General features: G+C 40.2%; 1 protein-coding gene across 2 annotated transcripts; it reads left to right on the forward strand.

The window, feature by feature from the left end:
• The first annotated feature begins 328 nt into the window (after positions 1–328).
• On the forward strand, positions 329–17,827 carry LOC116063397 (cytosolic phospholipase A2 gamma-like). 2 transcript variants are annotated; one of them, XM_031318379.2, is made up of 13 exons: positions 329–442; positions 2,714–2,824; positions 5,149–5,291; positions 8,512–8,698; positions 8,814–8,919; positions 9,800–9,940; positions 11,756–11,821; positions 11,921–12,061; positions 12,302–12,448; positions 12,565–12,648; positions 15,458–15,612; positions 16,431–16,602; positions 17,363–17,827. In XM_031318379.2, the coding sequence occupies exons 1-13, from the start codon at positions 416–418 to the stop codon at positions 17,533–17,535; spliced, it is 1,653 nt and encodes a 550-aa protein (XP_031174239.1). In that variant the 5' UTR covers positions 329–415; the 3' UTR covers positions 17,536–17,827. The 2 variants fall into 2 exon arrangements, with proteins under 2 accessions (XP_031174239.1, XP_031174244.1); XM_031318384.2 differs by having other exon boundaries at positions 425–474.
• The last annotated feature ends 1,206 nt before the right edge of the window (positions 17,828–19,033 follow it).

Below are 19,033 nucleotides of genomic sequence, written 5' to 3' on the forward strand. Positions count from 1 at the left end.
GACAATCGAACAGACAGTGACAACAAAGAACAACATACTGTAGAGAATGACAGCAACAGCATACAAACGGCATAAACAGGCAGTATGTGTAAATTTGTTATAAACGTGTTCTCTTTAAAAAGTAGTAAGCATTGTTTGCCAGTTACTTACATTAAATGTTTAAAAATCTGTTACATAAGGTACTGCCTATATTAGTTCCCCATCTGTACACAAATGTAATTAGTGAATGCACATGTCTGTGGGTGGGGCTGCATGGGCGTGGTAATGTGGGCTGGCCCTGGCTACAGTGCCAGGGCTGAATTTTTGTCCCAGTTTTTCACAGTTTTGCCTTTTGCTTGACATTTAGTTTTGGCAAAAGCAAGGCAAGGCAGCTTTATTTGTAGAGCTCAGTTCAGCAACAATTCAAGTGGACAACATGGAGCAGAAGACAGCCGCTTCTAAGGTGAGAGATGCATGGTAAAGGTTTTATATCAGGTATGAGAACAAGGCACGGCAACTAGTTGTGGTATTCTCTGGTAATCACTTTGCCTCATGATTTGAGAGCGGGCTGCTTCAAAAAAGCAGCTAAAGACGTATCTTTTTAGCCAGGCATTCGATCAGCCATGTTGATTGTATTATATCAATTTTGATGTTTCTTGCCTTTATGGTTTATTAGTTGTTGAGATTTTTATTGGGTATTGATGGATTTTAATGTATTAAAGGCCCTGAACGCCCACACACACGTGTTGTCAGTTAATCTGGCTGATTGGCTGACTGATTGCTTCAGTGGCGTTTTTTGGCACGGGCGAACCGGGCATGGGGTACTTTCCATAAGATCATCTCTCAATGCAAATCAAACCAGCTATTAGGCTAACTGAAATAAAACCATGCCAATCTCTAGGTATGGTGAAGGGTATGTGATGATGTGGGGCTATTTTAATTCCAAAGGCCAAGGGAACTTTATCAGGATGCATAGTATCCTGGATCCATGAAATAACTGGCCTTTAAAAATCAAAATCTGCCTGCCTCTATGGGAATTTAACATAGGGGTATGTATAATTATGGCCCCTGTATTTTAAGGAAGAACATTTATTTATTTACAATACATTATTCATTCCCAAAACAAATTGGTGTCCTTTAAAAGGTCGGATTTTTCCTAATTTTTTTAATTAAGGCATTAAGATCAATTTCCAAAAAATGATTTTTTTTATTCCTTTTTTTTTAGTCAACTTTAGCATGGGTATGAATACTTATGAGCAGCACTGTGTGTATATATATATATAGCTTGTTTTATGATTCATAAGGGATTATACCGTTTTATTGTATTAATAAGTGGCACTTTTTGAAGTATTTAATGTGTCAACTCTCACGAATTCTTGCTTACTCATTACATGGCGTTAGTAGTTTTAAGGAGTAGGAGTTGCTATACATATTCGGGGGAGCGCAAGGACGGGTGGTATTTGTGATCTTATGTGGTGGGCCGGTCTGGGCCAAAATGCCAGGGCCGATTTTTGGTCCCAGACAGTCCGTCCCTGTCGATGACATCATTGATGATTTTGCGTCAAGGAAGGCCAGAGAGGTCAGGTTTTAGTTTTAGTTTGTGTTTTCTGTTCTTAGTGCTATAGTGTAATAATTAGATTTTCTTTAGTGTGTCTTCACATTTGTGTGATGAAGGATTTGTGCTATTTAGAATATTTCTATATTTTATTTGTATATTATTCCTAATATTTTATATTATTGTTGCTCTCTGCTCTTGTTAAATTTTTTATGATTGTATATATTTTTGGCACATTTATGTATATAGTGTATATTTATTTTAAGTTCTCATAACCTATACTGTCGTATTTTGTGCAGAATTGTGTTCATTGTCTTTAGGCAATGTTGGAGGTGGAGATTGTGCACCTTAAAAAGTGTGTTTCCTGTTGTAATTGCAATAGTTCATTTTTTTTTTTGGAGGGAGGGGGGGGGGCGCTCGAAGGGGGTCTCGCCCAGGGCGTCATTCAATGTAGAACCGCCACTGGTTTGGTTAGACTGAGTGATTGACATCTTCCTGAGTCTCTTTGTTGCACCTGTTAGGACAGGACAGATGACAGCTTTATCATTATTGTTGGTAGAAAAGATTTGTGACCTAATAAATTCCTATCAAAGCTCTGGCCCACCTTCAACCAAGTCTATCTAATCAGCCAGGACAAGTGAAATCACCATTGTGGGTGTGCAGAGGCTTTAATTCAATTGGCCTGTGAAGGTGTCTGTTTGGGACTCTGTCTGTGATTGGTGCTATATAACTAAACTTAAATGTTAAAAAGGTGCATTTCCATGTGAATTCACTGATTTCAAAATTGAAACACAACATAAGGCATTACATGATATTATTTTGCAGCAGCACACTGTCACATTAAAGCATGTTTTCATCAATATGAAGAGTAACAGAGTAACACATTTCGATGTTTGAAGAAGACTCAACTCTGGGATGAAATAAATGTATGATTTTTTTTTCTTGGTTTCTTCAAGAGATGCATAAATATTTCAATATATTTGTGTATCACTGTTGGGTATGTTACTCTCTTTAATCCTCTGTACTTTGTGGCCTGTGGATTGTATTTGTTATTGTGCTAAACTGTGTAATTGTCTTGATTTTCCCATGTGGAAACACTTGTAAATAATGTGTAATATTATTTACTAGTATCATTACCTATTCAGTCTAATTGAGTTAGCTGTCTTTGATCATCCCCAGAAAGCCATCCGTCAGTCCCAGTCTCTGTGTGCTGGGGAACAGGAGTATGTTCACAAGAGGAAACGAGTAGTACTGGAGTCCCTCAGCAGCCTGGGAATCAACTGTACTACAGTAAGAAAAAAATACCTCTCACACTTCAGGAAAGACAATTTATTTTTCTCTTTTCTTTCCTCAAAGAAAAAACATATTTTTGTTAAGGAATGTATCATGTTTGCACAAATGTCCTCTGCACATATACATGATGTGATGGCCTGTCTTTACAAAACACCAATGTCTGTTTAATGTCCTTCTATTAGCACCGTAGACACTCATGAGAACAGAGTAGACTCCAGTACATCCTCAAGTCATGTGAATTGGCTTTGTGATGGGAAATATTCTGTGTACTGCTGAAACTGTATTGTTCTTACATATACTGTGGTATATTATCTAAAAGGAACTCATAAGCATGTCTGGATTAAGGACCAAAGGCAAAACAATGTAGTTAAACCTCTATTCTATTATTGCTCTAGTACTTTGCCTAATACACCTTCAAACCATAAACTGTAAATAGGCCTAATACTGGACAGTGCTTCCGGGTCCAACCCGTTCTCACTCCCAACTCGTACAATACTGACGCTTGGGCAGTGGCTCTCAGCGTCAGATACGACGCAATAAGCAACCCTCAGCGTGTGTATGGAACGCACCGGGCAGAGCAGCAGCTCCGCGGCACGTGAAGATGACGCAATATTAAGAGCAACAACGGTAGCAATTAATTTGAAATCCCAAAATTCCGCGTAGGGAGGCTGGGTCAAACAACACAGGACTTTCACCCAAGAGACCGGAGTTTGTGTCCCGCGTGTCACTGTAACGTTCATTTTATAACTCCACCCCCCATCTTTTCCTAAACCATCAAAAGTGATGCCAATAGTCCCGACCAAGTAGGTTTAGATAAAGCGCGTTTAGATATAAAGGAGACTTTTAACGTCAATAACCACGCCAAAGGCACCTGACCAAGTGTCCGTATTTTACGCGACGGGAGTGAGAATGTGTTGCCGGGTCTGAAAAGTGAAGCCAATGCGGAAGTGCTATAAACCTGTATTCTATCTCAATTCAACTCCACTGGTCCACTGGTTGCAAAAAGAAGTCTGTTACTGAAGAAGTCTATGAGAAAGTGACCCTACCTCTCACTTGATTTATTACCTTAGTAAACATTTTCATAATGGGTTTATGGTCTCAATAGATAGTTTTAAGTCGACTTTAATACACCATGGTTTTTATTTAGTAAATTAGGGTCCAATTTATTTTTAAAATAAACAATAAAGCAGGGGATGTCTTTAAATGTCTTGTTCAAAGTTCGGTAGCTCCTTTTTTAGGCATTTCCACCTTTTTAACCCTTGTGTTGTATTCCTGTCGACGTTGCACTTTTTGTCCTCCCGGGTTAAAATGTACCCATTTTATAAAGTATAAATTATCACCCAATTCTGTGGTACATCTTTTAAGTCAGCTTCATCCCAACTTTTAACACTTATTTTTGGAATTCATGGTCAATAACCCTCATTTATAGCAAATCATACCTAATTTCTGCATTAGAAAAGCAGAAATTATGACTTATTTTTGACCAATATTTAAGACAAGAGAAACGTATATTGATGGATTATCACAGACTTGTATATGTCAAAGTTTTGTCAGGATACTGTTTTGAAACCATTTTATTAGTTTTTATGTCATTTTTGGGCAATGTGGTTGAACAAAACCCAAAATGGGTCCAATTTGACCCAAGGACAACTTGAAGGTTAATCTTTAGGACAGCTTAGAAATGAAAGGGTGGGGGACTGCCCATTTCTCCGACGCTCCATTGTTCCGACCTCTCAATAACCCGAAAAATATACAGCCCACTAGTCCGACGTCCCACTGATGGCGAAATTAGGAATCCCACTATGGCCACGCCAAGACCCGCCCTACGAAGCAGCTTGATTGGTTGGGGTTATGCATTTGACCTCGAATGGTTAAGGTTAGGATAGCCGATTGTACCAATGGGGTTACGTTACCTTGTGTAAGCATGGATGCCTGGCTAATAAATGCTATTGACGGGCGGGTCTTGGCGTGGCCATAGTGGGATTCGTAAAATCACTGATGGACGTTGGACTAGTGGGCTGTAGGACCAAAGGGAATTTTTCGGGTTATTGAGAGGTCGGAATAATGGAGTGTCAGAGAAATGACATGGCACCAAAGACATGCAGGAAATTGCTGCAGGTCGGATTCGAACTCTGGGCCTCTGTGTTGAGGAATAAACTTCTACATATAGCCGTGCATTTTTTAAACTCCTAATAACCTCATTAATAACTCTTACATAACTCTTACAATGAAGTAAGTAAAATAATAATAATAATAATAATAAGACAATCTCTTATAGCTGACTTAGCACATTAACCCTCTCTCCATCATGTTTCCAAAAGGATTCGGTTCCCCACATCGCTCTGTTGGCATCAGGTGGGGGTCAGAGGGCAGCTGTGGGTCTGGTCGGTTCCCTCTATCAGATGGAAAAGGAACATCTGTTGGACACTCTGCTCTACCTGGGATCAGTATCTGGGTCAACATGGTAACAATAATCACACTTAAAGTGCCCATATTATGAAAAAATCACTTTTTCTGGGATTTGGGGTGCTATTTTGTGTCTCTGGTGCTTCCACACGCATACAAACTTGAAAAAAAAAAAACATCCATGCTGTTTTGAGTGAGATACGGTTTCTGAATGTGTCCTGCCTTCAGTCTCTGGGTGAGCTGTTCAAAATCGGCAAGGCTTTTTACGTCACTAGCCGAAACGAGGTGGCTAACCGTAACATGCAAGCTCATGCTAGTTCACCATAATCTACAAAAGAACTACTTCCATGTCCCTATTCTGCAGGTATTCCATGCAAAGTTGGAAGTGTGCCCTCGTTTAGAAGAAGTCTCCCGGCTAATCCTGCCTTGTACTACTGAAGTTGTAGAAACAAACAGCTTCTTCTTCTTCTTCTTCTTCTTTGGGATTTTACGGCAGCCGGCATCCAAAAAGTTGCATTGCTGCCATCTATGGAACAAGCACCGCAGTGCATTATATCCTGTTATACAGTCCAGTGTCTATTAAAAATTTAAACAAACAACGTTTTCCCCTCCCACTTGATCCTACTTCTAAAATACTCTTCAGAGATACTTCTTCCAAACCAATTTCTCGCAATTCTCTGAGTAGATCTAGTCTTTGTCGGTCATAATTTCGACAAGAAATCAAAACATGATGCACTGTCTCAGGTTCCTGACATGAACACAAACCACTCTGATGTTTACCTAAAATAAATAAAGTGCTGTTCAGGAATGTGTGACCAATCCTCATTCTAGAAATAATAACCTCTTCCTTACGTCTACCTTCCCCTCTTTTACAAACATTAACTGAGTCAGTTACTTTCCTAGAAATTGAGAATAGATGCCTTCCTTTGTTTTCTTGCTCCCAGAGCTGTTGCCATTTTAAAATTGTTCCCTGCCACACAATGCTTTTACCCTCCGCCTTAGATAGATTAATGTTGACATCTATGATTTCCTTTTCAGCAGCTTCCTTGGCCAACTTATCAACCCTTTCATTTGATGCAATACCAACATGAGCTGGGACCCAAATGAATGATATTTCTACCCCTCTAATTTTCACATCTCGAATTGCCAGAAGAATATCATACACAAGGTCTTGTCGACTCTTTGATGACCCTTTCCCAATACTATTGATAGCTGACAGAGTCACTACATATCAATACTTTCTGGTTCTGAATCTGCTTAGTCCATTGTACTGCCATCAGGATTGCATATAACTCCACTGTGAACACACTTAGGAAATTTGAGGTTCTCTTACTCGCTTGGGCATTCCACCTCTGAACAACAAAAGCTGCTCCTGTAGCACCTGTTTCTTGATCCTTTGAACCATCAGTAAACATTAATAAGTGTTCCTGATACCTTTCTATTATATGACACTGGAATTCACGCACTAAATCTGATTCAGGATTTTCTAACTTAATCCCAAGTATGTCTAAATCAGTCTTTGGGACCTCCAATTGCCATAAAGGAACTGATGGCCACAGTACTCCAGGACAAAAGTCCTTATCATGAATAGACATTTCCTGTGCCACTGTCTCCCCTGTCCATCCAAAACTTGAAATTCTTGCCACCTCTCTCTCCCAACTTCTCTGAATTGTTACTTTAACTGGGTGATCACACCTTTGACCCATCAAGTTGACCCAATAGTTAGCCTGAAGTTGCTTTCTCTGCAACCAGAGTGGCATTTCTCCTGTTTCTACCTGCAAAGAACACACTGGAGAAGATCGCACAGCTCCTGTACATATTCTCAGTGCCTTAGCTTGGACTATATCTAATCCAGCTAAAACTGACTTGGCTGCAGATCCATAAACCAAACACCCATATTCAATTCTTGCTCTAATTAAATATACGAAACAAACAGCTAGCTAGATGATGTAATCTTACATGCGCATGTGCGACTGCCAACAAAGATGTTACAGCAGTGAGAGGTCTCACTCTGTAGCTAAAACAGAGACCTGAACACAGGGTGAAAAGAGGAGCTGCAGCAATGTGCAGTACAACAAAAATCTGGTGTTTTTTGAAAATTAAACCATGTATACCTATTCTAGTACAACCTCAAAATACAATTATGAACCTGAAAATGAGCATAATATGGCCACTTCAACACAGATAGAAATGAGTACCTAAACTTAACTGTTATCGCTGCATGACGCTCACTTTTTCTGGCTAAACTCCACTACCACAGCCCCTGAAAGGAGCGCCTTCTGGCAGTGCCTGTAGGCGGCTCACAGTCACCTATTGGCGGCTAAACAACTGCCGCTGGTAGCCGGCGTCCCAGAGCTCTGTAGCGGCTAAGGAAGGAGCGAACGCAGGGAATGAACAGGGAGAGAAGGCGACGAACCGACAAGAAAGCACAGAGACTAAATACATTACATTTACATTACCTGTCATGACGCTTTTATCCAAAGCGACTTCCAATTACAGATAAGTGCTTTCAAGGTTTTCAAGGTGCAAGGGGGGGAGTGGGGGGGGGGTACATTTAGTGTGTAGTGCTATTTGTTTGATTACCGGAGCGTCTAGGCTGCCAAAAGGATAACATTATAATGCTGAATTGTTTTTTATGCTGACTTTTGTGTTTTTCTTTTTACATAAATAAACCACCATACATTTGTGCATAAAAATTCACATTCAATGAGAAGCCCCATGCCATGTCGAAATGAAACCTACACCCTTGGTTGGTTTATAATTTAATTTATTCAGATAACTGCATTTTAAAATTTTGTGTAAAAGATTGGTTGATCTGGAATGGTTATTTAGATTTTAAAGGCCACTGAAGCATTCACAACGTGGCGTTTTTTTCTTTGTGTCTTTGTGTGAGTTGATAATTTATAATATTATACATTTTAGAAATCCCTGAGTATTTAACATCTGCATGAGTGTATGGGTATTGAAATAAATACATATGAGTAAGTAAAAGATGTGCCATTGTATGCAACTTTTTTGTTGATAAAAATGATGTGCCCTTTTTCGCTTGAGCACTGGCCCCCAAAAATGTCTGTGTAGTGTGAAAAAAAAAAAAGGTTGCTTCTCCCTGTTTAAGCCCCAGGTTTTAAATTAAACTGATAAAATGTAAAAGTGTATTATTACGTTAACATTTGGCTGAGACAGCTGTATCGTTTCCGTACGTACAGAAAAAATGCTTAATTGTTCTCTATGTTCTACATCTTCTTGACCTATGTGTACCTTTGTGTCCCCTGTGATAGGTCCATGTCCTCCATCTACAGCGACCCACAGTGGAGCGACAACCTGGACACAGCAGTGTCCAGGCTGTCAGGCCCTGGGGTTCCGCTGGAGGAAGCTCTGGCCTGGTTGGGTGAGAGGGCAAAGGAGGAGCACTTCTCTCTCAGCGATGTGTGGGGGGTTTTGACCTCTGCTGGGATCATGAAACAGGTGCCAGGGCGATGACCCATACACTATTTCTCTTATGTCCCATTTGAAACGCAGCACACTCTATTATGAAGATTGTATGTGTAGTCCTTCACAGAAACATCTTATGTTTTATTAGATGGACCTACGGCATCTTTCAGATGAGACCAGCAGAAAAGCCACCAACCCTTACCCCATCTACAACGCCATAGAGAAGTACTGCTACTCACACGGGCCCATACAAGGTACACATGCACATGGTGCGATTTGGGAAAAAAGCAGAGGGGGGGAGGGTTTGATCATGAACAACAAAACATGCAAGAATGAAATTCTCCTTGCAAAACAATGGATATAGTGCCACTCGGCCAGGCATGCCAAACACTAAGTATGCACTTCAATAATCAATGGAAAATACAGTGCTTTCAAGCCGGAGAGCGCAGTTCATTTCGCGGTGGAAACAAAATACTTTTTGTGAATGTCTTAATCGAAACCACAATCTTTTTTCTAAACTTAACCATGCCTAATTTCCGCATGACGCACAATTTTTCTGGCTAAACTCAACTACATGGACCCTGAAAGGACTGTCATCTGGCGGTGCCTGTAGCCGGCTCACAGTCACCTATTGGCGGCTTAACAACTGCCGCTGGTAGCCGGGTTGTTTGCATTTCTTTAAACCAATCACAATCGTGGGCGGCGCTTAGCTCTGGACGCAGCGACGGTGGCTCTGCAAAATAATCTCGGGAAGGAACTTGTTTTAATGGAACATTTGCACCCTGCAAAAGAAAAGGCCACATACAATATTAAGGTGAGCTATTTAAATTTGTATGTGTATCGTCCATAGCAATCCCACCAATGGGTCCCAAAACATCCCAGTTAGAGAGTAAATGCTGTAAACGTACAGCATTCTTTGTAAATCTTTACAATCATTCACACCACATCTTTACAATCATTCGCATTTTCAGTTTCTAAGTTTCATTGTTTCTCAAAGCGAACAAAGTTTGAGAATGACAACACATAGAGAGCGGAAGGTGATGGAAATGTCCGGCAGTTATCTGGGAAATGTACTTCGTTGATCCAGACCAACACCTTAGTGACTTGCAAGTAAACCAACTTTCTCTCTTTCAGGGAAATGGTTCGAGGTGACCCCGCACGAGGCTGGTTTCACAGAGTTGGGTCTCTTTATCAAAACTTCTCTCCTGGGCAGCAAATTTCAGAACGGAAAGCTGCTGGTGAAGAAGCCAGAGATGGACATGGTCAAACTACAAGGTGTGTGTTCACAGAGTAGAATGGACTTACAGTAACTAAACACTAAACAAATTAATATCTGGCTTTTATTTTTAAGTTATTTAAGTATTTATGAGGTCTTGTTCAAAAGAGAACCATGATCATTATATATGCATTCTTACTCTTTGAAACCAAATTTCAAGAGGCTTTAACAGACTGGATCAGCAAGTAAACACTAATGCTTTGGTTATAAAAACCATAGGCATTAGGATTTGGTGTCTTGATTGATTGATTCCAACATTAATGAAATAATGTGTGCTGCACTAAAAATAACAGCATTTAATAACCAATAAATACTCAAAAACAGGTTTTCAAAGAAAGAGAGAGCAAGTACAATCTTAAAGCTGCAACAGTATATAGAAACTAATTAATATTAAAACATACAGTAGTGGCATCATGTCAAAATGCATCATGGCATTAAAAGGGTTACAATTCTTATAAGGAATGAGTATTTCAAAATCGTAATACAAATGCGGAGGTGAATTAATGAGTTTTGGACAGATAACGTTAGCGTTAGGCCAAAGCTACTTGTTGCTAAAGTAACCGCTAACTGTAGTTGGCTGCCGTTATCTAGTTAGCTCGGATAGCTGTACAGCTGTTTTTAATTAGCTGACTCTCGCAGTATCTCAGGAACCATTGCGAGAGTGAAGAGCTGGTTCGTTGTACCACGACCAGGACGGAATCCGCATTGCTCAGATTGTTCACCTTTTTCTAAAATATTAAAAACACTAAAGCACAACCAGAAAACCCAAGTCGTTATAAATTTGGTGGTGTTCCATTATTTCTGAAACCAGTAGTGTCGGCGAGTTTCAGATATTCTGTTTGGTGCGTTTGACAAAGTGCAATGTGAAAGCAAACCCAACCAAATGAAAAATGCAACAATGCTGCAACTTCACCTCCGAATCGTACAGAGTCCACCGAACTATAGGTGTGAAAGCAGCCTTAGTTGACAGTTAATACATATCTAACAAACCTCAGACTTCGTCAAACTTAATACATGAAATAATCTTAAATCTAGTGTCTAAATGTTCATTTCCCACACCGGTCCAGTGACTCCAAATCAGCTAAAGCGCTAGCACTGTGGAATGATTTCGAATCACATCAAAGCTGCCCGTGAAAACCCATTCAGTGCAATGGGCTACTGTAAACCCTAACCATTATATAATAAGTCCCTCTTTTGCCTCTGACTGGCTAGTACTCGTTCCCTTTTGTTGGTTATATTTGTTAGGTTTAGGCATGAGGAGTGAGATTGGTTAGGGTAAGAATACCAGGGTAAGAGTAGGGCGGGACATGCCTTCACCAGCAAATTTGCTCACAGTGAACACTGCTGTATTGGATCAATCACAGCGGAGGCCAGTTTTATGACAGTAAATACACTACCGAGATGTTTATTTCTTTTTTCAGGTTTGACTTTTTGAACCCGGCGGCTGAGTCAGCTAATTAGACAGCTGTACAGCTAACCGAACTAACTAGCTAACAAGAGCTAACTAAGTTAATGGTTACTTAAGCAACAAGTAACGTTAGTCTAAAGTTAACGTCATCTGTCCAAAACTCAGTAAATCACGTCAATCACATTCAACAATGAATGGAATCGCACTGAATCTGTCCATATTAAAATGTATCGTCCCTGAACCGTATCGTAGCCCATGTATCTACATAGGTATCGGATCGTCTCATAAGGGAGAGATGCACACCCCTACAGAACACTTGATCTGCAGGTATTGATACTGTAGATTGTTGATCACATATGCATATTATTCATCTTTATCAATCTGTGTGTGTGCTGAAACCATGCAGGTATTTTAGGTTCTGCGTTGGCTCTAGCCCAGACGATCAAAGACCTCATCCCTCCCTGGCTGAATGGTAATCACAGGTTGACATTTTCATACATACATACATAAATGTAAATACTTTTCAAAGCTGCAGAGGTAAATCTCTTTCTGTGTGTGTTTTGTTTTTCAGTGCCTGGGCAGATAGACGGTGCTGCTGAAGACTACCTGCGTGTGTACAATGCTCTTAACAAACTTGTATCCCTGACCAGAAGCACCATAAAGGATCCTACCGCTCTGTCTGACCTGGACAAGTTGCAGAAAATACTAGAAGGTATTGTGGATAATAAAGATGACACTGCTAAGATGATCCATAAAAATGAACTATTAAATCCAATTGTTTTGGTAGCTGCAAGCTAATATTGCAAGATTGTAGCTACTGATACCCAGAGAGTAATGCCATCAAGGTTTCAATTTTCTTCCCTTTTCAACTTTTTTGTGTCTGTGATAAAATAATGACGCAGCAAATGTCTTATTAAAATGACAAAGTCCATTAGATTCTCATCTTTTCCAGACATGTTGAATCAAAACAAGTCAGTGTGGCTGGAGTCCAAGAGTTCGGAGGAAAGAAAAAGTCTTTTTGGCCAGTGGAGTCTGGAGCTGCTGGCGGCGGTACAGACCTGGAACCAGAGTCTGGAGGACGGAGCTTTCAAAACACATGGTCAGTGTATGGCAGATACACAGTCAGATTGGTCAGTTGTAGACGAACACACCCATTTTATCTCAAAAGAGATGTAAACACGCCTGTGTAATTCTTTTCAATTTGTTGTTCCCCAGTCTCTCTGCTTACTAAGCACGTACTACCCATGATTATGAAATGGGAGTGGGGAACTACTGGAAACTTCCTCTACCAATACCAAGGTGAGAAGACAGACCTCTTCAGCAATAGTGGCAAAAGTTAGTGTAGTAAAAAATGCAATTAATCAATCATTCAATCAATTAATCAACATTTATTTATATAGCCCTTACAGCAACCAGCAGGTATCCAAAGTGCTTTACATCAAGGACCAATAATAAAAACACAAACTTATTATATAGCATTTTCAGGTTCATACTTTTGGGTTTCTATTAGAACATGTTTACATGCTAAAATGTACAAACAAAACACTATTTTTCTCATACTGCCCAAGGCTACTGCACCTACGTTGAGACGCTCTGTTGGAGCGTGTGTCTCTTTAAGCACTTTCTACCATTAAAAAAAAATCCAATCCATTGCAAATTAGTTGTATAAAACAATGCAGCAGATGAAAGTGTTTTTGCTAATAGACACCTGGGGCCTGTTTCACAAAAGCAGAATATATAAATCCAGGGTAACTGATAGAGCAAGGCTTGACCTAGTCTAATCTGTGCATCCTGGCTTGGTGCATTTCACGAAGGCCAAGCCAGGCTGAGGAGGAGCGACTAGGTTGAGCCAGGCTGAAGTAATTCAGATAGATGCGCGTCCACGGCTTTCCTCAAAAGACCGCGAGGTCGATCACAGATTTACTGATGCCAAAGTGGAGAATATGTACATACTTTATACAGAGTGAGCAGCAGCTTCTTGTGGAAGTATGATCACGTGAAACACATTATTTGTATAAAAAGAAAAGAAACACGGCCGCTGTAATGAAACAGCGAGAGAAAGCGTAGCAGACGATCACGGACCGACTGAATGCGTAAGTAGCCTAAACATATACATTAACTGACCACTGCTCTGAATTGAAACCGTCATAATCATTCCATTCAAGGATTAGGCTACTAATCATTTGCACAAATTAACAGTTGTACTCTTTGCCTTAAAAGTAAGCAGAAGATAATGTTACTCAGGAAATTTACCATGAAGATCCATTTTCTACAACACTAGAATATGATGCATAAATATCTTTCGCTCTGTTTCTCCCTCTCTCTCATGGGCTAAAATATAAATTACCTAAGTCATATTAACGTCCACTGCTCGCTTTTAATGCAAAGTGTACAACTGTTCGTTTTTGCAGATGATAGTGACTCAGTGAATGGTTTCAGTTAAGAGCAGTAGTTCATAAATGTATATTTTTAGACTATCATTCAGTCGGTCCACTATTATCTGCCACGCTTTTTCTCGTATTTTTTTTATTTTTTATAGAGGACGAGTTTCCTTCTCTACATATTATATGCCTTGCTCCCTTGTATATATGAACATAGACAATAAAGACACTGAAGAAATGTGACTCTAAAATCTAGAAACTGTAAAGATAATTAAGTGATAAATTCCATGCACACTGTAAAGATGAATGGAACAGAGTATATTCATCAGTTATTTCCCCCCCCCAGCTAAATATAAGGTCAAAAACCATTGGGTGTCCTCTCCCTGTTGTAACATGAATGTACAGTAGCCTACATCACTATATAGTTACTGGTCCAGTGAACTAAGACTATAATTTGGGAGGATTGTACAATTAGCATATGTTCTTTAAATTGTACAATCCTCCCAAATTATAGTCCCAGTTTACTGGACAACACAATTTGTGTGCTAAGAATGCCAAATACAATGCACGTGGAAGCGGAACAAACATGATCCTTATTGTTAAAGAATTAAAAAAAATTAATCAGCTAAAATAATTCAAGGTGCATTGGTCAACTATAGAAATGTACAGCGTTGTATGTATTGCCCTTAGTAACAGACTTCATTTAAAACACATTTGAAATGTTATCAGCCTTTTCTAATTATCTCAACAACTGTCATAATATATTCATCAAACTTCTAACAGCGATATGAACAGCAGTCTTCATACAGCAATATAACAGTAACAATGACTGTCACATAAATAATTGTTTAAAAAAATAATGGTCACAACTTTAAATAATAACAGTACTTAAAGGAACAGCAATATGCACCTGTTGTGTTTTAATGCAGGCTGATAACAATAGGGTAAAACCACTGCTGGGTGATCAGAAAAGGCTCCAGGATTAAATAAATCCTGGCTGTTAGCCTGGTCGGGAGCAGGCTAGTTGCACAGAATAAATCTCCATGGTGATTTATGTGCCGCCACTTTCGTGAAACCGAGTCAAGGCTTAAATCATCCAGGATAATTTATAAATCCCGGCTTAATCCCTTATCTTGGTTTTGTGAAACAGGCCCCTGATATCACACAATGACAAGTGACCAAAACGTTTTGTCCCAATGGTAAGGTATAGGGCTGGGTACTGAATTCAATACTTTTTAGGCACTGACCGAATGGCCTCTCAAGTATCGAGTATCGAAAAATGCCTCGTTATTCAATACCTAATTTCAATACCTAAGGAGTAAATCTCATCAGTGTCAGTAACCCAATAAGCATGCAGCATGCTTCTACCAAGATGTAATAATGCTTCTGATTGGCTGTCTAATTTTACACGTTGTAGAGACACGCAGGAAAAACTCTACGTTACTCAGAGACTGGGCTCACGTAGTAGGAGCTGAAAAATAAATAAAAATTGGTATCGAAAAAAGTATCCTTTAGGAACCGGTATCTAAGTCATGGTATTGGTATCGGTATTGAACATTTTTGAGCGATACCCCAGCCCTTGTAAGGTAATGTTTTTACAAATTCCAGCACACACAATAATTGGCAAATGCAATACAATACTGAAGAAAATAGTAAGTAAGTAAGCTTGCCTGAAGTTTGAAGTTTGGTTGCAATTAAAAACCTTTTCAAATTCTGTTGCTGGGCAGATTCCACAGTTCCACCTTACCTCCGTTCTACTGAGACATTCCACCCGATAGACGCCGGGCTGCTGATTAACGTAGGATACCCTTCATTCCTGGGAGAAAAGAGATACATCGACCTCATCATTGCACCGGAGTACAGCGCTGGAAACATGTTTGAGGTACAGTTTGTGTGTGTGTTTAGCCGTGTTCCAGCAAACCCTTTCGGTATAGTACGTAACAGAGGGGTAACAATAAACGGGGACAGAATTTCCGGTTCCATTGGTACCATCCATATCTTTTGGCAATGGAAACGCAAATATAACCGTTCCAATGTGTAACGGACTTTATTGAAATTAGGCTTTTCAGTCTGTTTGAACACTAGATTGAAACGAACCGTTAATGGCGGCAGTATTATACAATATATTGTATGGGCCTTTGACTGCAAGCCAATAAAATCAAAGCTATTTTGTAAGTAAAATACTTACAAATGAAATACTAAAGAAATACTGATACTACTATTGAGCCATTGTTGAACAGTCAGTCATTTTCATTATGGAAGGTAATTTCTTTTACTAGACTTGATGCAACCAAGTCTACAGTTCATTTTAGATGCTTTAATGCAAACTACAGTCTTCCAACACCCTGGCCCTTCCCTGTGAGACTATGAAGCTAGAGTAAAACAAACTTTACATTAACCTTCAGCCAAAATCTGTGACGTGGAGATAAGTTTAAACTAAAAAGACCCCCTTGTCCCTTTAGTAAATGTTGGCTCAAAAGCATGTGCTGCATACCTATAGGTCATACATTTTATGGTTGGCTTCGACTCTTTCCTTTTTTGAATAGAACCATTGTCTTGCCTGATTGAAAGTGCAAATTTCAGTTTTATGTTCCAGCTTTGTGTAGTGTTATGTAATTTAACTGACTGCTCAAGTAGGATTTATTGCGCAAACCAGCGTGAAAGCTGTGAAACAATGTTGACCCTCTACTCCCTTCACAGACTCTGACTCTTGCCAGAGACTATGCAGCCGAGGTGAATAAGCCTTTCCCAGAGATAGACGCCAAAATCCTGGAGGAGAAAGACTGGCCAAAGGGCTGCTACGTGTTGAAGGGAAAGGAGAAGGAACCCACGATTGTTTACATGCCGCTCTTCAACAGACACAACTGCAAAGGTCTGTTGCACACACACATGCAGATTGCTCTTACCAGTGTATTGCTGTGTGTACTTCGTCCACAGCAATCCCCGCCAATCGCTCCCAAAACACCCCAGTTACAGAGAAAGTGCCGTAAACATATTCTTTGTAAATCTTTACAATCATTCCCCGAAAGAACCAAGCAGGCCTGCCTTTTTACAGATCCAAATTTTCTTCAAAACTTGCCTTCTTTAGCCCAGTTCAGACCAAAGATTCGCAACGAGCCGAAACCATTTAAGAACTTCGCAGAGAAAAGTTGCAGCAGTCTGAACCGGCTCGACTCAAGCTGGCTGATGGCGTCACCTGCGAATCAACTGGTCTAGTCGCAGAGGCTGGTTTTAGAACGTTAGCGAAGTCAGCTGATAAAGTAAGCTACAAACTATAGAAATAAAATGATCCATAATCCACTTTATTCCTATGTTACAAACTGTCTAAAAACTGACAAAGTTAGTGGAAATGGCAGAGCTTTAGACGGAGGCTGAACGTGCGCTACAAAGTAGGCTACAAAGTAGGCTACAAAGAGTCGTTGTTATGGAGATGACACACCGTCTCGTTGCAGACCGGTGCGTTGCAAGTAGTTTCAACTCGTCTTTCGTTGTGAATCTTTGGTCTGAACTGGGCTTCATCTGTGCCCATTTTTCCAAAAAAAGCTTTTAGCGCTACGCTTTTAGCAAGGTGTCAAGAAGAAGAAGGGTAGCAGGTGATTGGAGCCTGAACAGGTCTTTACTGTTTTCTGTAGATGCAGCGGAGTTCAAAGCAAAGATGGAGGAGTTCTCCACCTTCCAGCGTCCCTACAGCCAGGAGAAGATTGAGTTTGTGTTGGAGACGGCGAAAGCCAACATAAAGACCAACAAGGAAACTCTGCTGAGGGAGATCAAGAAGGCTGTTCTCCGCCGACACAACGAGATGTAGGGTGGGGGGGGGCACCGTCAGGGTAGTACCAAGGTTATAATCGTTAACGAAAATGAACGAAATAATGAAACTTTGTTAACTGAAATAATGACAATGAATAAAATAATGAAAGAAAAAGATAACTAATGTAGAATAATGTTCTTACTAGTTGCAGATAAATATAATAAGAATGTATAAGGTTTCCATAAGAGACAAAGTGTGTTTTGGTGTATGCTTATTGCACAGAGTTGTGTGCTGTCATAGAGACGGTGGCGGTCGAATAAAGAAAACTCTGACGCACAGATGGGGGTAAATATAATAGTAGATAGTTAGGGTCACAGTGGCCTCGAGCAAAGTACATTGAGTAATAACAAATGAGGACGAGACTGTATTCAGTGGCCCCCACCCTGGCGGGTGTTGTGTGAAGATAGCAGTCCCGGTGCGGAAGAAGAAGAGGGGGCCCAAGAAAGAAAGTATAAGAGATGAGGGGGAAGGGTAGATGGTCTGACAGTCTAGAGCTACGTGGACCGGCTCTGGCTTTTTGTCTGTTGCTAGGGAAACTTAGTCTCTGCGTGCCTTGTGATCCCACAGATCTGTGTATTGAAACTCTGATGCTTGACTGATTAAACAAATGTATTTGACTTTATCTTATCATCTTATTTGGCTCTTGCTTAGGATCAATGTTTAACGAATGAGTGGGGATATATAGGTCTTTTTATTGGAGTCAGACACATTGTCCCAAAAGGGGGGACGCAGAGGAGCAAATCCCAACACTAACTAAAACTGTAATGTCTGTTTGCAAAACTAACAAATAAAATAAAATGATTGAGTAAATGTCCTTAGTTTTCGCAAACAACGTTATATCTTTCAGAGTTGACATTTCTGACCATAGACCTGTTTTATACAGTCTATGCCATAGACATATATAGTTTCCGACTGGGAACCCAGAAATTCCGACACTCCATGTCAAATTGAACACAACATAGTCCATGCCCCCGCCTGGCCTCATGGCGGTACTGAAAGTCGGAAGAAAGCAGCAGAGTCCTATTTGATTATGACTGTCAGATAAAAGCAATTGCCTTTTCAGTGGTAGCTGGAGAGATGCCAGTTCACCTCCTGGGCACTGCCAGGTGCTCTTGAGCAAGGCACCGTACCCCCCCAACCGCTCAGGGCGCTGGTCCAGCACTGGCAGCCCACTCACTGACATTTCTCCATTTGTGCATGTGCATGTGTATGTGTATTTCAGGCCTGTGTGTAGTGATTTCTAACAAACAGAGTGTAAATTGTAATTTCCCCACTGGGGATCAATACACAGTATAAATTATTATTATAAATTAAGGGGCCATTGGCCCTAGGCTACACAACTGTAAGTCGATTGACTTCAAAAAGAACCAGAACCAGAACCAAAGTTCAAAACACCTGTTGATGTATGTCTTCTTTAGTCCATTGGCTATTTAGGTTTTTCCTGGCACACGTCACTTACACATTTTACTCTTACTGCGGCGTCTTGTGTAGACTG

Source organism: Sander lucioperca, chromosome 2 (genome assembly GCF_008315115.2).
Source record: "Sander lucioperca isolate FBNREF2018 chromosome 2, SLUC_FBN_1.2, whole genome shotgun sequence".
In the NCBI taxonomy this organism is placed as follows: domain Eukaryota; kingdom Metazoa; phylum Chordata; class Actinopteri; order Perciformes; family Percidae; genus Sander; species Sander lucioperca.